General features: G+C 46.4%; 1 protein-coding gene across 1 annotated transcript in view; it reads right to left on the bottom strand.

Moving 5' to 3' along the window:
- Positions 1-21,882, bottom strand: part of LOC144172821 (structure-specific endonuclease subunit EME1-like) — a 50,785-nt gene that overhangs the window by 6,033 nt on the left and 22,870 nt on the right. Inside the window, exons 9-12 of the mRNA XM_077701448.1 lie at positions 21,175-21,307; positions 16,645-16,760; positions 13,575-13,743; positions 5,879-5,935 (exon numbers count right to left, since the gene is read on the bottom strand). Coding sequence (XP_077557574.1) covers positions 5,879-5,935; positions 13,575-13,743; positions 16,645-16,760; positions 21,175-21,307 — 475 coding nt within the window. The remainder of the gene's footprint in view (positions 1-5,878; positions 5,936-13,574; positions 13,744-16,644; positions 16,761-21,174; positions 21,308-21,882) is intronic.

The raw sequence follows: 21,882 nt of genomic DNA, 5'->3' as shown, positions 1-21,882 counted from the left end.
AAAAACATCTTGTCAATGGCTGACTTTGCATTTACAGCGAGCACAATATTTGGGACAAGCACGCGATGCAGAAAAAAACATGCATGAAGTTGAAAACGGAACGCCGTGGCTGATGTTTGTTGTCGTTCACGGTCAGTTATCTCTCAAAACATAAAGCTGAGCTTTATTATCATCTTCTTACTCACAATTGTAGCCTTGCTCGCAAAAATGAGGTACGATGAGCTAGAATCGTCCCCTGCGATCTTTGGCCGAGTAGCAGTCGCGCGCTAAAAAAGATCAGCACAACGAGCCTCCTCTATTGCAGCGCCACCTAACATTTTTCAAATGAAACAGTACAAAAACTTATCAGAGACTCCGTCCGAATAGACAGTTCAACTAAGCAGCAACATTAGACACCCGGATATACCCTCGCATGAAAACGAAACTGGAAGGCGAACAGCTGGCAGTGTAAGGCCGGTTTGAAGCGCTGTCCTCGGCGGAACAGATATCTGGCGACTGGGTGTGACCTTTTGACTTGCATCTGAAGTTCTTATCGCAGAAATCGGGTTAGGGTGGGGGGAAATGAGGAGCGGCGTGCTTTGTTCGAGGATCAGTCGCGGACGCTTCAGGCGCCATGGCAGTTAGCCTTGAAGTTGGGTAACTGCGTAGTTGCGCTAAATATGAATTTCGCGATGCAGAAACAAAACCGAAACTGTTGTAAACTGTATGGGAATGGTCCTGGGGTAAGTAGAACTACCAGAGTACTTAGGACAACTTGCGCAAAGGCAATAAAACTGCCTAAAATCATAAAGTAGCTTTGCAACCAGGCACTGCTTGACATTTTCAGCCGATTTCTGGGATTATTACTGTCAGAGCGTGAACCTGACGATTGAAAATTGTTTGCTAGTTCCCCATTCACGCCCTGATAGCAAAAAACAAGCGCTGGTGCAGAGTAATTACGAGTTGCACGCATTCTTCGTTGGTAGCCTTGAGGCGCGATGACCACGCCCCTTTTCCACAACCAGGTCATTCAAAAGCGTGTCAAAAATCACGTTTCCGTTGCAAAAATGAAAACAAAACTGATTTTGAAAGGCCATTTTCTGATCTAACTCCGAACAGCTTTACTTGTTCGAGAAACGCCTGGAACGCTATGAAAAGGCGCTCCCAAAAGTATCGATCAAATTGATCGATTTTGATAGGCGCGGTAGCGAAAGAGTTAAGTGCATACATCTGATTTTTCCCCACGCCAAGATGTCTCTTCACTGCTTTCAGGCTACCTCGTTCTTTACAGCGTATTCGATCCTCTCCATATTATACTTCCGTATGTCAGCTGTCTTACGCCTATTGATTAACTTCGAAAGCTCCGTTAGTTCTATTCTGTCAGCTGCGGTAGAGATTCTCATGGTTTGCCGTTTCCTGATTAGATCTTTCGTCTCCTGTGAAAGTTTGCCAGTATCCTGTCTAGCCATAGTGCCCCCTACTTCTACTGCACACTCCGTGATAATGCGTGTAAGGTTGTCGCTGGCTTCCTGTGTCGTAAGCTCGGCTTCCTCGTTAAGGGCGGAATATCGGTTCTGCAGCACGATCCTGAATTCTTCTACTTTACGTCTTACTGTTAGCTCATTTATCGGCTTCTTTCGTACTAGCTTGTTGCGGTCCCTCCTCAGATCTAGCCTAATTTGAGATCTTACCATGCGGTGGTCACTACACCTTACCCTTCCGAGCACTTCCACATCCTGCACGATGCCAGGGTTATCGCATAATATGAGGTCTATTTCATTTTTGTGCTCCCCATTCGGGCTCCTCCAGGTCCACTTCCGACTCTCCCGTTTACAGAAGAAGGTATTCATTATGCGTAGGTTATTCCGTTCTGCAAACTCAACTAGTAGGTCCCCACTGCTATTTCTACAGCCCAGACCATAGTTCCCAACTGCCTTGTCTCCAGCCTGATTCTTGCCTACTTTAGCATTGAAGTCCCCCATAACTACGGTATACTGCATTTTTACTTTAGCCATTGCCGATTCCACATCTTCATAGAAGCGTTCCACTACTTGGTTGTCGTGGCTGGATGTGGGCGCGTAGCCCTGCACCACCTCGAGCTTGTACCTCTTATTGAGCCTAATTACAAGACCTGCTGCCCTTTCGTTAATGCTATAGTATTCGTCTACGTTGCCAGCTATGCTTTTATTGACTAGAAATCTCACTCCCAGCTCTCTTCTGTCCTCTAGACCCCGGTAACATAGGACGTGTCCATTTCTCAGCACCGTAAATGCCTCGCCTGCCCTCCTAACCTCGCTAAGCCCTATTACATCCCATTTAATGCCCTCTAGTTCCTTGAACAACACCTCGAGACTTGCTTCGCTAGATAAGGTTCGCGCGTTAAGCGTTGCCAGGTTCAGATTCCATTGGCGGCGTGTCCGCGTAATGAAGGCACCCTTAAATCTGCATCATATTTTGGGGAAAAAAAGTGTGATCATTACGCGAGTAAATACAGTATATAGCACGGGTGGAAGTGGGCTTGAGCCTTTTGGAGCAGCTCAGGGAGCAAGAATGATGCTGTTTTGGAGCAGTTTTGAAGCAGTAAAAGTGTAGTTTTGCAGCAGCTTTGCAGCACCAGAAGGCAAATTTAGGAGCAGTGCAAGCCTGTTTGGGAGCAGATTTCTAGAGTCATACATAAGTTACTACCAATTTTTCATTTCTGGTAAACACACAAACAAAAATTCAATTGGCTTTTAGTCAACATTCTATCAATACCAGGCAGGTTTTCAAACTTAAGGTTTGCAGACGACATAGTCTTGCACAGCAAATCTGCAGAACAACTCCAAAAAACGATTGAGGAACCACAATCAGGGAGCTTCACAGTGGGGCTAAGGGTAAATATGAATAAAACTTAAGTAATGCTAAATAAACGTGCTGAACACGCCTTTTTCAGCATAGGGGACGAAACACTGGAACAGGCACAAGAATATAACTACCTTGGAGAAGTGATCAGTGCTGACCCAAATCCGGAGAAATAAATCCGGCCCAGAATAGGACTGGATGGGGTGCATTCGGCAAGCACTCGCAAATAATGAAAAGCAAGACCTCTATCCCTAAAAAGAAAGGTATTCACCCAACGCATCCTGCCGGTGATGACACATGGAGTGAAAACATGGCGCCTTACTAACAATTAGAAAGCAAACTTAGGTCCGCCCAACGTGCCATGGAGAGAGTAATGTTAGGAGTAATGCTTAGGGATATAAAACGAGCTACCTGGGTTAGGGAACAAACACGGATAGATGATATCATAGTCCAGGTTAACAAAAAGAAATGGACTTGGGCTGGCCATGTGGTGCGACGAACATACAACACTGAGAGACGGGACTAGAGGACGAGGACGGCCATTAACTCGATGGAGAGATGAAATAAGAAAATTCGGAGGCAAGGAATAGACTCGGGCAGCACAGGACCGAAGTCAATGAGGGAGGCCTTCGTCCTGCAGTGGAGAGAGGCTGTTGATGATGATGATGATGATGAAAGGCGAAAACAACAGCACAGCTTCTGTATGTTTACTTCATGCCACAGAAAAATTTTGCAAATCCTTTTAAGCGAGCCTACCACTTTTGTACGAGCTAGTTATGGAAGCATGCTTGGGAAATTGTAAATTTTAGCTTTCTCACCGGCAATTGTTAAATATTTGCTTTGATTCCAAAAAATTTCTTTCGGTTTACAAGTATTTGAATAACATCTTTATCTGCTTTGTAGTGGCTTCAAAACCAAAAATGAGTACTCGCACAATAACCCCAGAAGTGAGGGCTGTCAAGGTTCCTCGATACGGCTGTGACCAGATGGCATAAAAACACTGTGTGATAAGAGTGAGGAATTTCGAAGGGTTAAAAAAAAAGATCCTCCGGGCACTCAAGTCCGCTTATACCTAGTAAAGTTCCGAAAGAACACCCACCCAAAGTACAGAGATATCAAGTGCAAAATATGAGAAGGGCAAACTTTCGAAACAGGCGCGAAAAATTACAAAAAAAGTGGCCGTACCACCAACCAAAGCTGCGGAAATGTCAAGAAAACGTACGAGATGGGTGCACTACCGGGTCAAGTGCGGAAAGAGCAAATAAGTGACCACATTTACACATGAATAGATGATCTGCATTTATTTTGTTCACTCATCGCCGCTAAAGCCATCGATTTTAGGGGGTGGGCAATCTTTGGGTTCTTTTAGCAACTAAATTGAATATTTCACCCACAAAAGGCGGTGGGCGACGTTCCGGGGGAGAGATTTTTCTCGGAACTTTACGGTAGGTGGTTTGAATGTGAAAACCTGGCGATACGAATTGACAACTGCTTTGCAGCCGCATAACATTTGTGTCTAAAAGCAAAGCTTTACTAATCTCATTAAGCGGTTTCGCAGAGGATTTGACCTTCATTCTACCACAACTGTGTCACACGTGACTCGCCAGGCCGAGGTCTGCCATCAACTGTGTTCGCGAGCCGCCCGGCACTGCCATTGATTGATTGTAGGGTTTAAAGCCCCCACACAATGCGATGAGGCGCGCCATAGTGGAGGGCTCTGAATTAATTTTGACCACCTGCAGGGGATCTTTAACGTGCGCCGAAATCTTGTACACACGGCCGTTTTTGCTTTTCGCTTCCATCAGAAAAGCGGCCACTGCAGCCGGGAATCGAACCCTCGTGCTTGGGCTCAGCCCCGGCGCTGCCACCAGTGCAGGCCTGGCGCATGACTCTCTGCAGTTGCTTCGCCGCCTGGCCACGTGACTCGCCACGTGCATGCGAGTGATGCGAGCTTGGCCATGGATGAGAGGGTGACTGGGGCCGTCTTTTCTGAGCATTGCGCAGGAGCGATTGGCGGAAAGTGGCGTCTGACCACCCCTCAGATATTGCTGAGCAAGCTGCTTCACTGGAAGAATGCCAAGCACGCAAAGCTGGCGTCAGAGACCGAGGAAGAGCAAGCCGTTGGGCTCAGAAAACGCCGGACGCAAGACCGCAACCGTAGCCAAAGGCAGGCTTTGGACGATGTAATAGTACAGTATTTGCAGCTAGATGAAAGGTTAACCAAGTGAAACCAGGACATAACCAGGCTAAGCCAAGGTTTTGCTCTACGTATCCAGGGATGGCTGGGCTAAGCCGCAGCCATTTTTCTCACTTTTGTTCCTTCGTCTTGAGGTGCAAATAACGTCACCAAGCAGACTAGCACACATCACAACTTCCCCAAAATCGGAGTTCTTTTTTTTTTTTTTTTTTTTTTGCTTTTTTGCGGGGTTTGCATTTTTTCGGCCGGACAAACAACAGCACTTTTTCGTAGAATGGGGCACTTCACACTTTCACGTTAAAAATACTCCCATATACCCTCCAGCACAACACAGTTGAAGCTGGAGACCAATAATCCAGAAACAAAAGTGCAGCTAAGGCAGTGGAGTGTCATGGAGGGTAAAAACAACCATCTCCATGCATTATTATTATTTTTTTTTTCATAGTTTCCTTGTCAAGACTCGGCAGTTGTGGGTGTTGCTCAGAGTGAGCAAAACCAATCCGGGAACAAAAGTAACAAAGGTCATATGTGGCCAATAGAAAATGAGCACAAAGTCGCTCAGATCCGCATTCAACGCGGGAAGAATTTGACTTGCAATATCTGCGAAAAGGGCGTTTTCTTCTTGCGGCAAATAAAATTTATTTCTAATTTGCATACGGTCCATGCCTAGGAAATTAACCTTCAAATTACAATGAAGAAGTGCAACCTTAGATTGGTTTATAAGGCATATCATAAAATGTGGCCCTCAAGTAAAAATTTAGCACAAACTGCAGTGTGGTACCTTCGAAAAAAAAAAAATCATCAAAGGTGTCTATATTGACGTTGCAATCATTTTGGAATGGCCCGTTTGCGTGTGCTTACCTGAATATCTGCAAGCAACGCCTCGCCAGCAGCTTTATGCTCGCACGCCTGATAGGCCTGGTAAAGAGAAAGAAGAAACAAGAGTGTCGGTTGACATCTGCGAGACAAGCCAAAATGACATTTGAGCCATGGTAGAGGCAAACCAAAGCCTAAGACATATCTGAGCAGAACACGAGTCACGTGAGTACGAGAGTTGGCAACACGGCAACACAGTTGAGCTGCTTGGACAGACACCGTTGTTCGTCCTAGCCGTTCAGTGGTTGGCGTCAGGCCAACCACCAACTGAGAAAATGGCTGCTGAAACGGGGAAGTTACCACAAAATCTCATTTTGGGAGAGCATTTCGTTTTGCATTCTACGACATATAGAGAAGCTACCTTGTAGAATGTTAGGCACTTTTTTAAATCAAACTACAAGTAACTGCCAAACTTGAAATTTTACTACATGGCAATTTTTTATAGACTTCATTCTGTCCTCGTTAAACTGCTATGTTCATTTATTCTGTCTTTCTATGCAATGTACCGTAATGTTGCGCAAAATAAAATAGGTACCTTTAGACACCATGCTTGCCAAATTACACAGTTTTGCAGTACGAGTAAGCATATTAGCAGAGTCCTTCAATGCTTTTCTGGTCACGAAACTCCGGCCGAAGTTTCATTCAGGGACAAAAGCTGCCGCTAGGATCGCCCTAGTGTCACTAAATAAGCTACGCTTAAGAGTACCGCCACTTCGCGCACCCGGAGGCATCTGGGGGCCATTTTGTTTCTGGCTTGCAGTGTTGCCATCTCTCCGAACGAAACCGCCGCCGGTTGTGACGGGCAGAGTGCGACCGGCCGCTCTAGCGCCCGCGCAGCTGAGAGAGAGAGGAGAGGCGCCCAAAAACAAAATGGCTGCGCCCATATGTAAACAAACATCACGTGGTGCCGACCGACCAATGGAGATCCCGGCGGCACATAACAATGAGAGAAAAGAGTGCCGATACTCTAAAGCCTTTATTTAGTGACGCTAGATCGCCCCTGTTAACGTGAAGGCTTCGCCGGCGGGCGACGACGCTTGCTGGCCGGCTGTTTCTCCGTCGGCAACGCGCCTACGTTCACCTGCTCTTCATTTCCACCAGTAAAAATGCGAGAGAAGTTTTTGAGTCAGTTTTTGGGTCAGTCAGTTGTTGTTTTTAAGTCAGTTGTTGTCGCATAGCTCAGCTGTGAAATTGAGGCAAGACCACGGGTGTTACTGAGGCGCATATGTTGCAGTGTTCGTTCGTTGCGGCAAGCACCGCTACGTTCTCGCTTTGAGAAGGCGGACATCTGGCGTTTTCAATTTTTGACTAGCCTTTGCAGCCGCCTGCATGGTTTGAGTGAACTAGCGCCAGAATCAAATCTGTATTCAGCCCTGGGCGCGACATGCTGCGCTGAGCAAATAGGTGTGCAAACATACAGCACGTTGGGTTAGCGCTGTGTTTGCGCTATTTTATAGCGCGCTAATAGTGTAAAAAAAAAATCGAGATTCGGAAAGTTAGCGTGGACAGCAGGGGAAAAAACGCTCACGAAATGGAAGCAGAATAATGGGCGCGCGGAGGGGCCAGGGTAGGAGTAAATTATACAGCCTTGAGCTACTTTCTCGGCTGTTCTCATAGGCATAGGGTGTCAACAGATAAAAACTCGCCCGTTCAGTGCCTGTCACGCCCCTCCCACCCAAACGGCAAGTTGAAAAACATTGATTGATTGATTATGAGGTTTAACGTGCCGACGCTACACAGGCAATAGGGCGCGCGCCGTAGTGTAGCGCTCCGGATTAATTTTAACCACTCAGGTATCTTTAACTTGCGCCGAAATCTCGAACACACAAGCGTTTTCTCTTTTCGCCTCCATCAGAAAAGCGGCTGGGAACCCGCGTCCTTGGGCTTATCAAAGCACAACGCCTTAGCCCCTGGGCAAGCGCGGCGGGCAAGTGAAAAAAAATATATGCAGGCAAAGATAGCCATGCTCTGCTTTCCAAATTCAAAATATCTGGTTGGATAACCAAAATCACAGTAGCTGCCGTCCGATCTTCGTGCGGCGACGAAACGGGACAATGTTTAGCAGACGGATTTTCTCGTTGTGAGCGCGATTGTGGCTTGGGCTTCGTAAGATACGCCGGCAGGTTTTCGAATGTCTGGCGCGACGGAGAGCTTGAGCTTCTCGCGCTGCAGAAGCACAGATTGCCCACTTATTTTGAACTCATCGGCTCGAATAATGTCCGTGGGGTCGAAATGTTTCTCCAACACACGAACGGCCTTCGACTCGAAGCTGAAAGCGTCCGTCTCCTGTCGTGGAATGGCTCGCTTCCACCTGTCGCGTTGTTCGCGGTCGCTTGGGAGGCAGAATAGCAAAGCCTTTTCCGTTGTACTCCGATAGCCAGAGCAGCAACCAGGTACACAGCACGTCAGAGGCATGGTAGTTCACATAGTTTTCCCTTCGTGATGAGTTTAGAAAGCTATATCACACAACAAACACCAGCAAGCTCGCGCCCCAATGCACTGCAAATGCTGCCGCCGCCGTCCAAGCCGCCTTCACCAGACTCGTAGTCACTTCTGTTTCTAGTGCATGACAGAGAACTGACTATCATCTTTTCTTTTCTTTGAGCTTGGAAAACAACAAAAAGGAGCCCCTTAAAAGGTAGTGTTTGTTGCTGAAGAAGTTAATGAAGTTAGCCGGTTCCAGTGGTGCCACTGATGAATGGTGATTTGGAGCAATTTTCATATCAGAAAATTATTAATTTTGGAGCAATTTGGAGCACCTAAATGCCAGTTTTGGAGCACTTTGGAGCAACTAAACATCAACTGCTACACGTGTCTAAAGCATCTCTCAACACTAAAACTTGACCAGTATCGTCCAGTACCGTATTTACTCGCGTAATCCTCGCACTCGCGTAATCCTCGCACCCCTAATGTGAGCCACCAAAACTTTGATTTTTTTGTTCCTCGCATAATCCTCGCACCCCCAACTTTGCAGTGGCGAAAGTTGCCTGCTCGCGAAACCCGCATGGTGCACGCGCTCTCCAACGCGCGCCCTCCCCCGCCGCCTCTCCGTTCGGCGGAGAGCGCTGAGTATCCAAAGCCATCCAGGCGCCCTAACAACCTGCATGGCTACTCCCTAACAGGCGCCCTAACACGCTACTCACACTGTCCTTGAGCCGGTTTCGCGCATGTTTCGCGTGCGCGCAACTAGACGGTGTTCGCGCAGCCCGCTGTCGTGTCGCCGTCGTGGTCCCGTCGTTGAGTGGCAGCAGTCAGTGAGTCACTCGCGTCAGTGGTGGATAGCTCGCTGCCATTTTGAGAACTTTTTGATCTCTTTGTTTCGTGCTTGGTGCCGCTTCGCCATGGGGAGGAACGCCAGCTACACTGCCGCTTTCAAATTGAAAGCGAAAGAGTACGCGATCGAACACGGCAACCGTGCCGCAGGCAGGCACTTCGGCGTCACCGACTTCAGCGTGCGTTACTGGAGTAGGGCACGCACATACGACGACGAGATAAGGCGTGCGCCAGGAAGCAAAGGCGGCAATTTCATGATCGCTGATCGACGGGAGACTGTTTACGTTGTAAATAATAAAATAAAAAGAAATAGCTGCTGTTGGCAACACTGAGCTTACATATAAAAAAAACGACCGCTACATTTAGCGGGATTGGCATGAGGCAAATTGGCAACACTGTGCACCGGATTTTTTTTTTCCCGCATAATTATCGCACCCTTAACTTTGCATTGACTTTTCCGAAAAAAAAGTGCGAGGATTATGCGAGTAAATACGGTAATTGATGTGGAGGTCGCCATGGAATGTGCTTCAAGGTGCTTTTCACACATGCGATCACAAATGGACGGCACAGCTGAGGAATAATGGTCTTCCTGTCCTTACTAGGGGAAGACTTTTTCAAGGAGTCACTGAAAATGCTTCACAGTTGCCAGGCTCGAACATGCATTGAAAATAGCTTTCAGTCAGCTCACCCAATAGCCCAAGAATAGACAAACAGGCAATAAAAAATTCTGCCAAGCACAAGAAAAAGTAGCCATATTTGGCTATTTATAGCCCCAACCTGGCATCCCTAGGGCAATGGGATTTTTTTCCCACTTATTTTGAAACAGTCGCTAGAAGTCGCGAGAAGTTTGATGCAATTAAATCCCCTAAGTATCCACGCAATAGCAAAAAATGCCACAAAACATAATTTGCAAGGTATTTTTTTCCTTACTGGTGCAGATAAAAGGCAAAATGCAACACGATAATGAATATTGAAAGGCTTCGACCAACCTGCGTATAAAAAAAAAAACGCGTCTCTCGCGCCTCCTTTCCAGTTTATTGTAGAGGCAAGCCCTCGTGTTTTACTTTTTGATTTTATTTGATGCAGGCACTTGCAATCAGTCCTTGCGCGCATTTCCATGCCAGCTGGATCGCACGAGAAATGCGCATGGAGCGTTTTTGCACGCAATTTGTGCGCGTCGGCGTTGCGCGTGCGATTTTTTCACGCCCGTGTCGACGATTCCGCGCCTTCTGCAGCATCTGCCTTGGCTAGATCTGGATGCGCGTCGCACGCGCAGGTGGGAGGAGCCTGGCGACTTGCACAAATGGGGAGGCGCGCGCCTCATGGCGGTGGTTTCGAAGCGCTTGAGACAGCCGGCTGCCTCCGCCGAAGATGTTTAGGCTTACCACCCCGGCAGGTACTGCATGGGCGCTTATGGGCGCTTTCACTAGCGACTTTCACTTTCGCTTTCACTTTACCGCACAAGAAACTTCGTGTGTGCCTTGGGCAGCATTTTAGAGAGCTCTTAAAAGCGGTCGCTCAAGCTCCCCAAACCACTTCGCGGCCGAAGCGGCCGCCATGTTGCCGCACTGCGCGCAGCGTGCGGGTGGTTCCGCGACAGCGGCAGCGCGCCTATGGCATGCACGTCGCGTTTTCGCAAGCAAAAAAAGCTCCACGCGGTTACAGCTTTTCACGGCTTGCTCCACTTGCGACGGTCCACTCAGTGAGCCCGGCAAGCGAAGCAGGAGCTTGCAGCCGAGCGCGTCACACATGCCGCGACAGGGCGCTCCTGCTGGCTCTCGGAGCGGAGAGGGCCAGCAATAAACGCCAGCTAAAACTATCTATTGTTTACAGCAGAAACCATTGGAAACTACGGCAAGAAGGAAAGTTTTTAACTGCAGTGCGCCAGTGCTGCAATGACTTGCTACATGAAAACTGTATCGGCGGTACAGCGATGGCACTAACAAAACTCGCCGCGGCAAACGCGATGGTGGGTGCTAGGGAGTTTGAGTTATCAAGCCGAATTAGTTACACATGTCTAGAGACCACTGTGAAGTAGTGCTTGTAACAAGCTGCACGCGATTTGCGCGACACAAATTTTGGCACACGTTTGGCGCACTTGCTTGCAAAATCGTGGTTTTTTTTATCAGGATGGCGCAGGATACCTCATTTTGCGCAAATTGGCGCATTTGGCGCAGGAGTGGGAGCACTGCGTTTCTATTAGGCTTCAAGGGAACGATCCTGATCTCAGAACACACCAAAGGAACAAAAATAATTTTGTAGTAACATTCACAAGTCCAATGTTTTTCAAAGGCATTTTCATGAAATTCCCAGGTTAGAGCACCCAGCAGGCCTGACAAGTGTATTTTTATTATTTCAAAATCAAGACCACAATGGATCCATTACAGAAACAACTGTATTGCCTACCCAGATAATATAGGTGCACTACCACATTTGGGGACGGATTGAAGAGGCTGTTTCTGTTTGAATACATTTTGCCACATTGAGATTTAAGTGCTCTATGTCCAGTTCCCGATGTGTCAAGACAACCAACATCATCATCAATGTTCTGCAGGGCATGTTAGGCCAGAAGTCACACACCACTGAGCTGGCTACTCTGCAATCAGGCATATCAATCAGTGCTCTATGGGCTAGCACAATTTTGCCTAAGCAAGTTTGTCCTGAGTCAAACATTGCACTACAATCCATAAATGCAAAATATATTTCTTTTCAGAGGCACTTATAACGTGCCCATAGTGTTATTCTAAATTGCAGAATTACTGTACATGGCATAGAAAGCCCTGGAGCTGAAATGTTCAATTATATCACAACCAAAGGTGGCTAAGTGTAACAATGGAAATACTGAGAAGGTAATCTATCACCAGCCTTTCTCTACGAATCTTACGGACTGGCAAAGTGGCCCTCCTAGACAGCTAGTGGTCCGAGCACACACCCAGGGTAAGGACAGATTCTTGAACCTTGGAAAACTTCATTTTTATGAGGATTCGTCTGGGTGGATGGTGAAGTTCGTATTGTCAGGAATGTTATCTTTCCCTTCAAAATACCTGGCTAACCAAGCCAAGTTGCTCAGCTAGCAGGCTCGTTTGTGAGATTGAAGCAAATAGTTTGGACAGGAGACATGCGTGTAACAAAACGGAAGGTTGGGCAAGTTGGTTAACATTCTTCTTGATGTAGAACAGTGCAGAATGACAACGGACAGAGCAGAAATGCACTCTGGCCGAGGGCACGTGTGTGTTATATATTCTGTTGCTTTGAATAAAATACCGGTTGTGAGTCAGCACTCCTCCTGTGCAACTTTTCTTTGTCCATCGTCATTCTGCCTTGCTCTACACCGAGATGAACATACGTGTAGTTTTCCCTTCCCTTTTTCACCACTTTTCAGCAAAAGCAAGTGTGTCACAAGAACCAGCACCATGACCTCCAAACACAGGCTACTCATAGAGTTGTGACCAGCATCCCTTAATTTTAGAAGACTGACAAAAGGTAACACCAACAATGCAATGGATAACAGCGTAACTGATAATGTGAGGCAGGAAAAAAGTATGCTGGTGAGAGGCACATGACACAAAAGGTACGGAAAGGCTAAGAACTATGTGGAAGGAAAGAGTAAGAAATGTCAGGGGCAAAGCATGGAACAAGCTTAGGAAAAAGACAGGTTGTAACTGCCAACTAGAACGGCTGAGAGCCTTTCCAAAGTTTGTAAGCTCCAGCCTCCTGCCTTCTGTACATTCCTCCGCGTTTTCATGTCCTAGTGGTGATACTAGAGACATTTTTTTTACCTGAACTGGCTGCACTGGTGCAAGCAGTGCTGCATATGTTCATTTTTTTTACTAATTGATATCCTCAGTAGCACTCTGCACTGTTCTGCACGACACTGCACTAATTTGCACCAGTTCAGGTTAAAAAAATGCCCCTACTGTAAAGACCTCCTACTAAGCTTGATTGCAGTCTTGATGAATCCTATGCATCTTTGGCAGTAGTAGTTAGTCTCAACAGAGGAGGGTACTGGCATAACTATACCGTCAAATTCTATTACTTTCGTTTGCTTTTTTGCTACTGTAATTTTTTTGCATTTATTTCTATGGATAATGAACCGAATAAAAGTGTGTTACAAAATTTTTTTGTATTTGCGCATTCTTGGGACTGAAGAGGATAAACACACTGACAATTTAGCTTAAGTAGAATGCAAACTTGGGCTTGTTGGTACATTAGGAAGAGGAAAACTGCAGGTAAAATGAGGACACAAGAGAAGACTAGACACACAGACAACTAGACACACTAGACACCCTCTGTGTCTAGTTGTCTTCTCGTGTCTTCATTTTATGCACAGTTTTCCTCTCCTCAATTTAGCTTTTAAGTCTCCCCCCTCCCCTCCTCTTTCTCTGCCAAGACTGAAAAGAGCAGGCACCTGCAGTAGGAGCCTGGGTGCTGGGTAATGGCTCACGATGGCTTCGGCTACGTCTCGGCTGACGCTGGCAAACTGTTCCAACTGGGCCTGCCACGTCCGCCGGAGGCTGTCGTGCTTGGACAGCGATCCAGGAGCCAGCCGGTGGAAGGGGCGGCTTTGCTTGGCTTCCCTGCGAGACACCGGCAGGGATGCATCACAACCACAGCACTGCTGCTCAATGTAAAAGCCCAGGATTGGAGCCTACACAAGACAGGAAATGTGTGTTTTGGATGGAGGGTATTGCGACATTATTGCAGAAACTAAAAAAAATATTTGCTGAGCAAACAACTCACTTCTCGAGTTTCACACAAGCATTGCTTTTCACAGGCTAATTTCTTGAACACCAAAATTTAGCACTTTGTTGGTCGTCGCACAATTGAAAAAACAAATTTTTTTTGGAGCCATCTTCTTAACGCTCCATCATATTCCATCAGTGGCAGAATAGAATGTGGTGTTACACCCCAGTATTTTGCTATTAGCGAGACTGTAGGGGCTCGCGAAGACAGAGAGCTTTGAACCCAGCCCAGGTGCTTTGCTTTGCTTGCCAGTCCCGTGGCAGCGCATTTACAAGCTTTCCTGGTCTTTTGAGTCTCTAACGGCCGTTGAACTCTCCCCCAGAAAGGTCAATTTGTGCTACTGGTCAATTCCCTGAGAACGCATTATGCAATTCCAAGAAGGCGTAATGAAATACCCCTCTTCCCACTCGACTGCAATTTTCCACTACTTGCATAACATGTTACCGCTCACTACAGAGGACAAAATCAGTGACCTGTTCCGTAGAAGCACAGTGGGTAAATGGAATCTACTATGTTCTCTTGCTTTAACTAGTACATTGTGGCAATAACATGTGCACCAACCCTCCCCTTACCTTCCTCCCCCAGAGAAAAATTTTGGTTCGTGGGAATGACGAGGAGAAAAAAGTGGGGGAGGATTAGTTAGCGGGGGAGCATTAGCCTTCTTACAAATAAAAAATATTGGTGAATATTTTTTCCGTCGCACACTATCTAGCAAGCTTATGCTGCTTCGCTGACTGCTTTCATCATGACCGTCAGAAGTACTTCCCACTTCTAGCTCCACTGCTCCGGAAGTTACACACGCCCAAAGTTCGCTGTTGAAAAAATAGGTCTGTTGCTGCACACCATGAACTTTTGAGTAGCCTAAAATTTGAAGTAAGGGAGCTAGAAGTGCAAGACAACCCTCACAGTCATTACTCTTCATAACAGCTGTAGTGTAAAAATTGTACGAACTTAACCCCCCCCCCCCCCTCCCCCTCCCCCCAAATTTTGCAGCTTATATTTTTTTGTTGACGAAACTGAGTTAAAAGCTTTCACATATCCTAAACCTGTCTCCTCCAAGTCAAAATTTATTTCATCTGTGTGATCAGCATACTACAACGCACATATATCAGTTTTCACAACGGAAGTTCACCTATCAAAAAATAAGTTTTGCCAAAGACCCACAAGGCCTCTCCGGCACACAGCACTGCCCTCTCCCTGACAAACAGGCTGAAATTATGCAGAATAATAGATTTGGCATATCCAACCTGACAAGGAAAACCCTTTAAAACTGAGCAACGGTTTATCCGCTGTGTGCCACACAAGTTTCTTATGAGTGCACGATGTTCGCAAACACACACGTTTACGAACACGATTTGAAACCGTACCAACTGCTTCGAAACAGGCATACCTAGACCATAAATTTCTTGTCTGCACAAACACCACATATATCGAATTAAGTGGCAAAAAAGAAAGTTAGTAGCACTCTTCCACTACTGCAACGATGGAAGACTGGGGAAACTGTATTAGTGCATAACTATATTGAGTTGTGTGTGGTGACTTATTGTATTGATCGAAAGAAGATGCATACACAAAAAACTTCCTTATAGTAGTTCTTTCAAAATTAATTCTCACATAATTCTTCTTTTCATAATTGGTTTCAATAGAACAAGAGTTACAGCCATTTCCTGTAGCCATAATCCCTCCATAGACGGCAATGTATGGACAGCAGATGGGGATTCTGGAGCGTTTACGACTTCACTGTGGAATAGCCATTAAGGGGGGATGTGGCGAGTAAAACTATTTTGTTATTTATGGACCAAATTCAATCAAATTAGGAGAATTTATGTAGTTAACTAACCTAATAACAAAACTTAAATCCGTTTAAAAATATGTTCTATGCTTATTGAGTTACCAGACACATTGAGTTACCCGAGCAACTTCAATGTCACCTCAAGAATAACTAACTAATTAGGCAAGGTCTCAACAAGATTTTTAAGTCAGCATGATCAGGAAGGTCTATTCTGTGCAAGGAAGCTGTCATATTATTGCTCCATTGCTCTTAGGCACTGCAAAAAAAAGGCACAAGCTTAACTTTCTTTTTGACTTACTATTTCTGATTTCGACAGGAAGATGAAACTTTTCTTCTTCTTTCTTTATGCCTAAAAGGTATGTGTAATGCAATAATCTAATCGCTTCCCCACACAGAACAAACATTCCTGATCACACTGACGTAAAAATCTTGTTGACTTCCTGCCTAATTAGTAAAATAAGCTGAATGCAACTGTCCGGTAATTAATTAGCCTTCTAACTTAACAAGTATAGAAGGTATCCTTAAACCGATTTCAGTTTTGTTATTACAATGGTTAGTTACATAAATGCTCCTAATTTGATTCAACTGGGTCCATGAATAAAAAAAAAAGTCGTTTTACTTGCTTCGACCCTCGAGGTAAGTAAATAAAACTCCGCGTACTAATAAAATCATCTTGGCGGCCAATTCTAGTGTGATTTTTTATAAGGTGCCTACATTAGATGGACAGTCGCAGAACATTTTACCCCAGCTACGGAGTGAGCGCACGCAATTCTTTGTTGGCACGACCCTTAACATGCGCTCAATTCTGGTCACAACGCAGTGCAGGAGAGCTTTGCTGTAAAAAAAAGAACTGTGACATTGATACGTTGAAGGCAACACACTGCAGTCCCTTTTTACTTCTAACAATCCATTCCAGGGTGAGAGAGAGGGGGAGGAGAGAGACCTGTGTGGTCGTTCGGCCAGTGCGCGTGTGAACTTGACCAGGTACTCAGCCAGTTCCTGAGGGGTCTCCTTTGTTGCAACGGTCACCCCGTGGTCCAACTGCAATGGCACCACTGCCTGCACAGACAGCAGGGCACACACAACTGTTTTCACTACACGTTGGCGATGCAAAGTGTGACTGCACCCTCCATCCCAACAATAGAAACACCGCTACAACGGAGCACCTGCAGACGTTGTGGTACGGAGGCTTTGTGGAGGACCGGGCGAGAGAGACATAAAGCGCATGACAGGTAGGTGAGAGGTAAGGAGTGAGGGGGTTTGCTATTCTTTTCCACCCTTCTTTTCCACATCGCTTACCTAAGCTACGCAGGCGAGTTTACCTCTTGCCTGGCAGAATGAAATTCCTGGCCCAAAAATACCTAGTTGCACATGCTGTAAAATGGCGCATAATGTGGGTGAAAAATCTGTTAGCCATTCTCATCCATGCTGCTAGTAAAAGCAGCCATGAAATATCAGCTTCATTGATATTGAAATATCAGCTTCACTGGTAAGTTCACTGCTCCATGTGCATCAAAACCATCACTGCAGCAAGCAGTCTGGTCCCACATACAGAATCAGGAACCACTCACAAAGCGTGCGAGTTGTGTGTCATAATCTACTCGAGATGGACACTGCCACCAGAATCAAGTAGCAGCTTTTCGCTCCCTGGCAAAGCTCGTTGACAATGGCTAACCTTGTTGCCATGTAGAGTGCTTTCCTCTTCAAAACAGAACAACCTGGCGTGCACCGCAACATGGTCAAAGCTTCAAAAGGTCACCGATGCCTCACTTCGGCATAAACGTGCACATAATAGCACATTTTCCATGCCAAGTGTGAAAAAATTGGCCCAGCTTGCGCTAGTGGTGCAGGGCTGGAGAAATACAGAGCTGCTGGCTCTTCTCTCTTCGTCAGAAACCCAGCGTTCGCATTTCACATGGATTTCCAAACTTGTCGTCGAGAGTTCTCCATGACTGGCAGGCCCGGGTCGTTCTGTTCGCAGCCTTTCACACCTCTCCCAAACTGGACCGCAATAGCAGGTGCTAGAGCCAGCAGCAATAGGCTTTGCGAACTCGCATCTGTAGTGCGAATTCAGCGTCTGTGCACCCCACTTGAGGCACGAATGCACGTGAACTGGCGAGGAGAACCGTGCGCGAGAGATCACACCATGAACGATGGGCACAGTGTTCTCTTGGAGGTCGAGCTGGCCGATGCTGCGTCCTTTTCACAAGGCTCATGCGTGCTCAGCTGGGCGGAGTTTTATGGTAATGCTATACGGTGGAATTAAAAACTTAAGGGGGGACACTGGTCTTGAGGACCGAAAATGTGCCAAAAAATCAATTTTCTGTATTAATTTTATTTCCAGTCTACAGGACCCAAAGAATGTACCTGCAAAATATCATAGCTGTACCATAAGTATTCACAAAGCTGTCGCCCTTTGAAGTCGCCTAAATGACCGTTTTTGCCTATGTTTGCAAACTTCGTGCCCTGTTTTCTCAGAACCAATTTTTTTCCCACATGGTCAGCTGTCGGGTGCAATATCTTGGGATGTACTGGTTCGATTTACATCATTTTTGCTGCATTCGAAAGCTTATGAACTGAACAGTGCATTAAAACCACAATAATATAGAATGTTTTTTTCCTGGCACAAGATTTTATGCGGTTAGTTTTACAAAAACATTGGCTATTGATGAACCGACATTTACAAATTTTACAGCGATCGCAGAAACCATGCTAAAATTAGTGCAGTGGTATAGTTGCACTCCCTGGTCCTTCTAGAGTACAAAGGGATAAAAATTATTCCGGTATTTCATAGGTACATAATGAAAAAATTGCCCGAAATGGAGGGGCATAACATGTTGCACAACTCCAAACTTACACCCCATAGACGAAAACTGACAGCATATTTGTGCTCAGGATGTTGAAATACACTCAATGTGTAAATCTCAAACACATAGGTTAAAAAATAACAAAAATGTCCTCAAGACCAGTGTCCCCCCTTAATTAAACAGGTCTGCTGTTAAAATGTCACACTGATGTCTGCAAAGCACAGCTAATGACACCGTAGGGGAGCGCACTGCTAAAGAGAAACAGATACTTTTTTTTTTCTCTCTATGACGCGAAGACGCAGCTTCCTGCTGTAAGTTTCGGCTTTCTTTTCCCCTTTCCAATGCAGAAACTCAAGTGTAGGTCATTTAGTGCTCTCCTGAAATCATTATACTGCTTTCAATGCACACTTTTGGTCTGGAGGGGAGAGCTGTGCAGTCCGAATTTGTTGGCAGCGTGTCAATAGCAATTTTTCCGTACCTCACCTATCAGCTCCCCTCTCCTGCGCTCCCAGCTCTCCTGACGTTTTTTAGATGCGAGCGCATCTCATTCACTCGCCTTGTCCCTGCATCCGGCGTCGTCGGCGTCCGCCCCTCCCCCATTCTCCTCACCGCGCCAGCTGCGCTCTCCGCCGCTCACCCCCTCTCCTCTCCGATAGCGAACACTCTCTCGCGAGGGGCATTGGATTGGCTTGGCTTGGATTTGGAATGGATTGGATTAAAGTGGATTGGGTTGGATTGTGTTGCGTCATAGCCGCGGCAGACGCACTGGCGCCGGCGCGTCCCCTCACCGCTATGCGCGCTATAAAACGCGGTGCCTGCGCCGCTCCGCTCCATCGTTCCAGCGCCGTTCCTCCGCTGTCCAACGCTGCAACATGAACCCCCTATGTGTCGCATCTACACAGGGGTTCCCGCGAGGGGAGGTGGGAAGTTTTTTTTTGTTGTTGTTGTTTTGCTCGTTGCTATCAGTTCTGTTGAGAAGACATAAGAACCCCTGGACTTCATGATACTTCATGTGCGCCGGAAGCCAATTGCAGTGGTGACTGAGACTGCCTGTTACAGTCGGGCCAAGCTGCACCGTTGCATGTGTTCGTTAAATTTGAAACATAATGCCGTTGCCTTAGTGCATACTGTGATGGTAGTGCTGCATTTGTTACAGCTATGGCTGTTTTAGGTAAGTGGGCTAGACTGTATTAGGCTAGGAAAGCAGATCCCCGAGCAACACCACAAGATGGCTCACCACAGCCGACAATTTTAAAAAGTGGATGCTTACGCGAGCTGGGAAAAGATGCCAGTGGCAACAAGACAACAGCAATGTAAACATAACAGCTTGAATCTTGGCATCCCACCACAATGTACTCGCACTACCACCAGCTTTGGTACTGTTACTCCGTGAATGCCTGCACCATCCAGTGTTTTTTTTTCTTATCAGTAGGTTTATTATGCAGCCCTAGCGCCAACTTGTTTCACTAGAATGATGTTTTCTCTCTCTCTCTTCTATGCAGACTACAGTGGCTCCTTCAAAGCTACTGTGGTTGCACTGGGTACCACAGTGGCCATCGTAAGCCACCCATTATTATTCTTAATAGCCTTCGAACAGCCTCAAAAACACATATTGCTGTAATGCATGAACTGCAGCCGTTGCTTCACCCACAGCACTGCGGATGAGGGCCATCAGTACAGTTCACTGCCATCAGTACAGTGGAACACACCAGATACACTGCATATACATCTTCATCTTGCAAGAGAGAGAGAGAAACATGTCAATGCTTGAGGTCTATGGTCTTCCTCTTTTTAAATGTGAAGAGCCCTTTTTTAAGAACGGGATCAGGTTAAAGATTTCTTCCAGATGGCATGAAGAAGTACAAATGTAGGAAACCTCTGAGCAGGCTACCACTTATCATATGACATCCCATCCAACATCAAGAATTTGTTGTGACCACTGCGGGTGGAAGCCACCATGAACGAGTAGCTCTTCTCCGGAAGTAATTATTTAGGGAACGCCCTCAGATAAAAAGTGTTCTTCTCGGAGCCTATTCCTAAGACACAGTAATTCTCGCAAGGTCTGAGCTACAAAAAAGTGCAATGCTGCTGCGTCTTCAATGACAACTTACCCGGTAATTTTGGACAATTTTCTAATTTTGCATTGCCCCAAATTTTGCTAACGTGGTTGTTCCCTTGTGAATCAGTGTGCATGAATGCACGGCTAATAGGGAATTTTTAGGGATTGCAAGCATGGTTACTTGAACATGTTTATCCTCCCCATGAAAGCCTGGCAAATTGTGAGTATGTGATCTTTGCTTGGGTATGTGATCCCACACACCTGCTGAGCTGGAAAATTTCTTTCACTGCACAAATCTTTGCCTTGCAAGATAGTTTAATAATTTTTATTTGCACTTCAGCAACTTACAACGCATGCCAACTGAGTTTTGTCTTCTAAGAGCCACTGATGTCTACAGCTCCAACTGCATGAGAGCAGGTGCTACAAGTCCCTTCATTTCCCGATGTAACGAGAGCATTAGGAACGTCAGTTCACAAGGCCTGTTGCTAAGCATTGCCCAGCCCACTCAACCATGTGCTCAGCCGCTCCCACTCAATCACGTTCACTCCCACTTTCCTGCTCACTCATTCATTCCTTATAATGGGCAGAAGGGGTGCATTGTCCACACCTCTTGGATGTCCTTGCGGGTGAGCGAGGGTCCTTCGTAGGCACCCCCGGGCTTCTTGGTCTTGCGGGCAGTGGCCTGCTGCGAGCCCAGGACAAGGGCACGGTACTGGGCGTTCACCCTGGACTTCTCCTTCCTGCACGCCCCAGCACAGACGTTGGGAAAGACGGTCAAGTCCAACAAACCGCACAGATATTTCCTCTTCCACACGGCACAGCACCACAGGGCGGGAGGAGATGGAAGGGGGCATTGCCGAAAAAAGCTGGGCAATGGACTGGATCAAACAGACGAAATGGGTCTGAGAAACTACATTTGTCTTAGGTGATAAGGGCTGCAATCATCACACAAATGCTCCAACGAAAAACCAGCAGAATGCCAGTAATTTCCATGACTCTCTACACCAAAGACCAACTACACTGCTCCAAAAAACCCCATGGCATCACAGGAAATGCTGTCCAAGTTGTACTGATGACTCAAAGGGTGAGCTTCCTCACTGCATTCTCGAGTCATGAGCCAAAGGAGTTAAAACTTATGGCAGACCACTATACTCGCGTACAACGTAAGAACAGCTACAGAAGTTGCCGCTGCGTTTTATGACCCAAGCCGGATGTTACTCTGCGCGGCGCAAGTAGTGTGTTACTGGGAATATTTTGAACATGACACAAGCTGTTACCGTAATGTTTCAGACTTTTACCCCTGTCACATGGGCAC

The sequence above is a fragment of the Haemaphysalis longicornis genome, unplaced genomic scaffold (assembly GCF_048455015.1).
Source record: "Haemaphysalis longicornis isolate Haplotype H1 unplaced genomic scaffold, Haemaphysalis longicornis Haplotype H1 scaffold_26, whole genome shotgun sequence".
In the NCBI taxonomy this organism is placed as follows: Eukaryota; Metazoa; Arthropoda; class Arachnida; order Ixodida; family Ixodidae; genus Haemaphysalis; species Haemaphysalis longicornis.
Note: the sequence above shows the minus strand (reverse complement) of the source record. Positions and strands in the feature narration are given on the sequence as shown.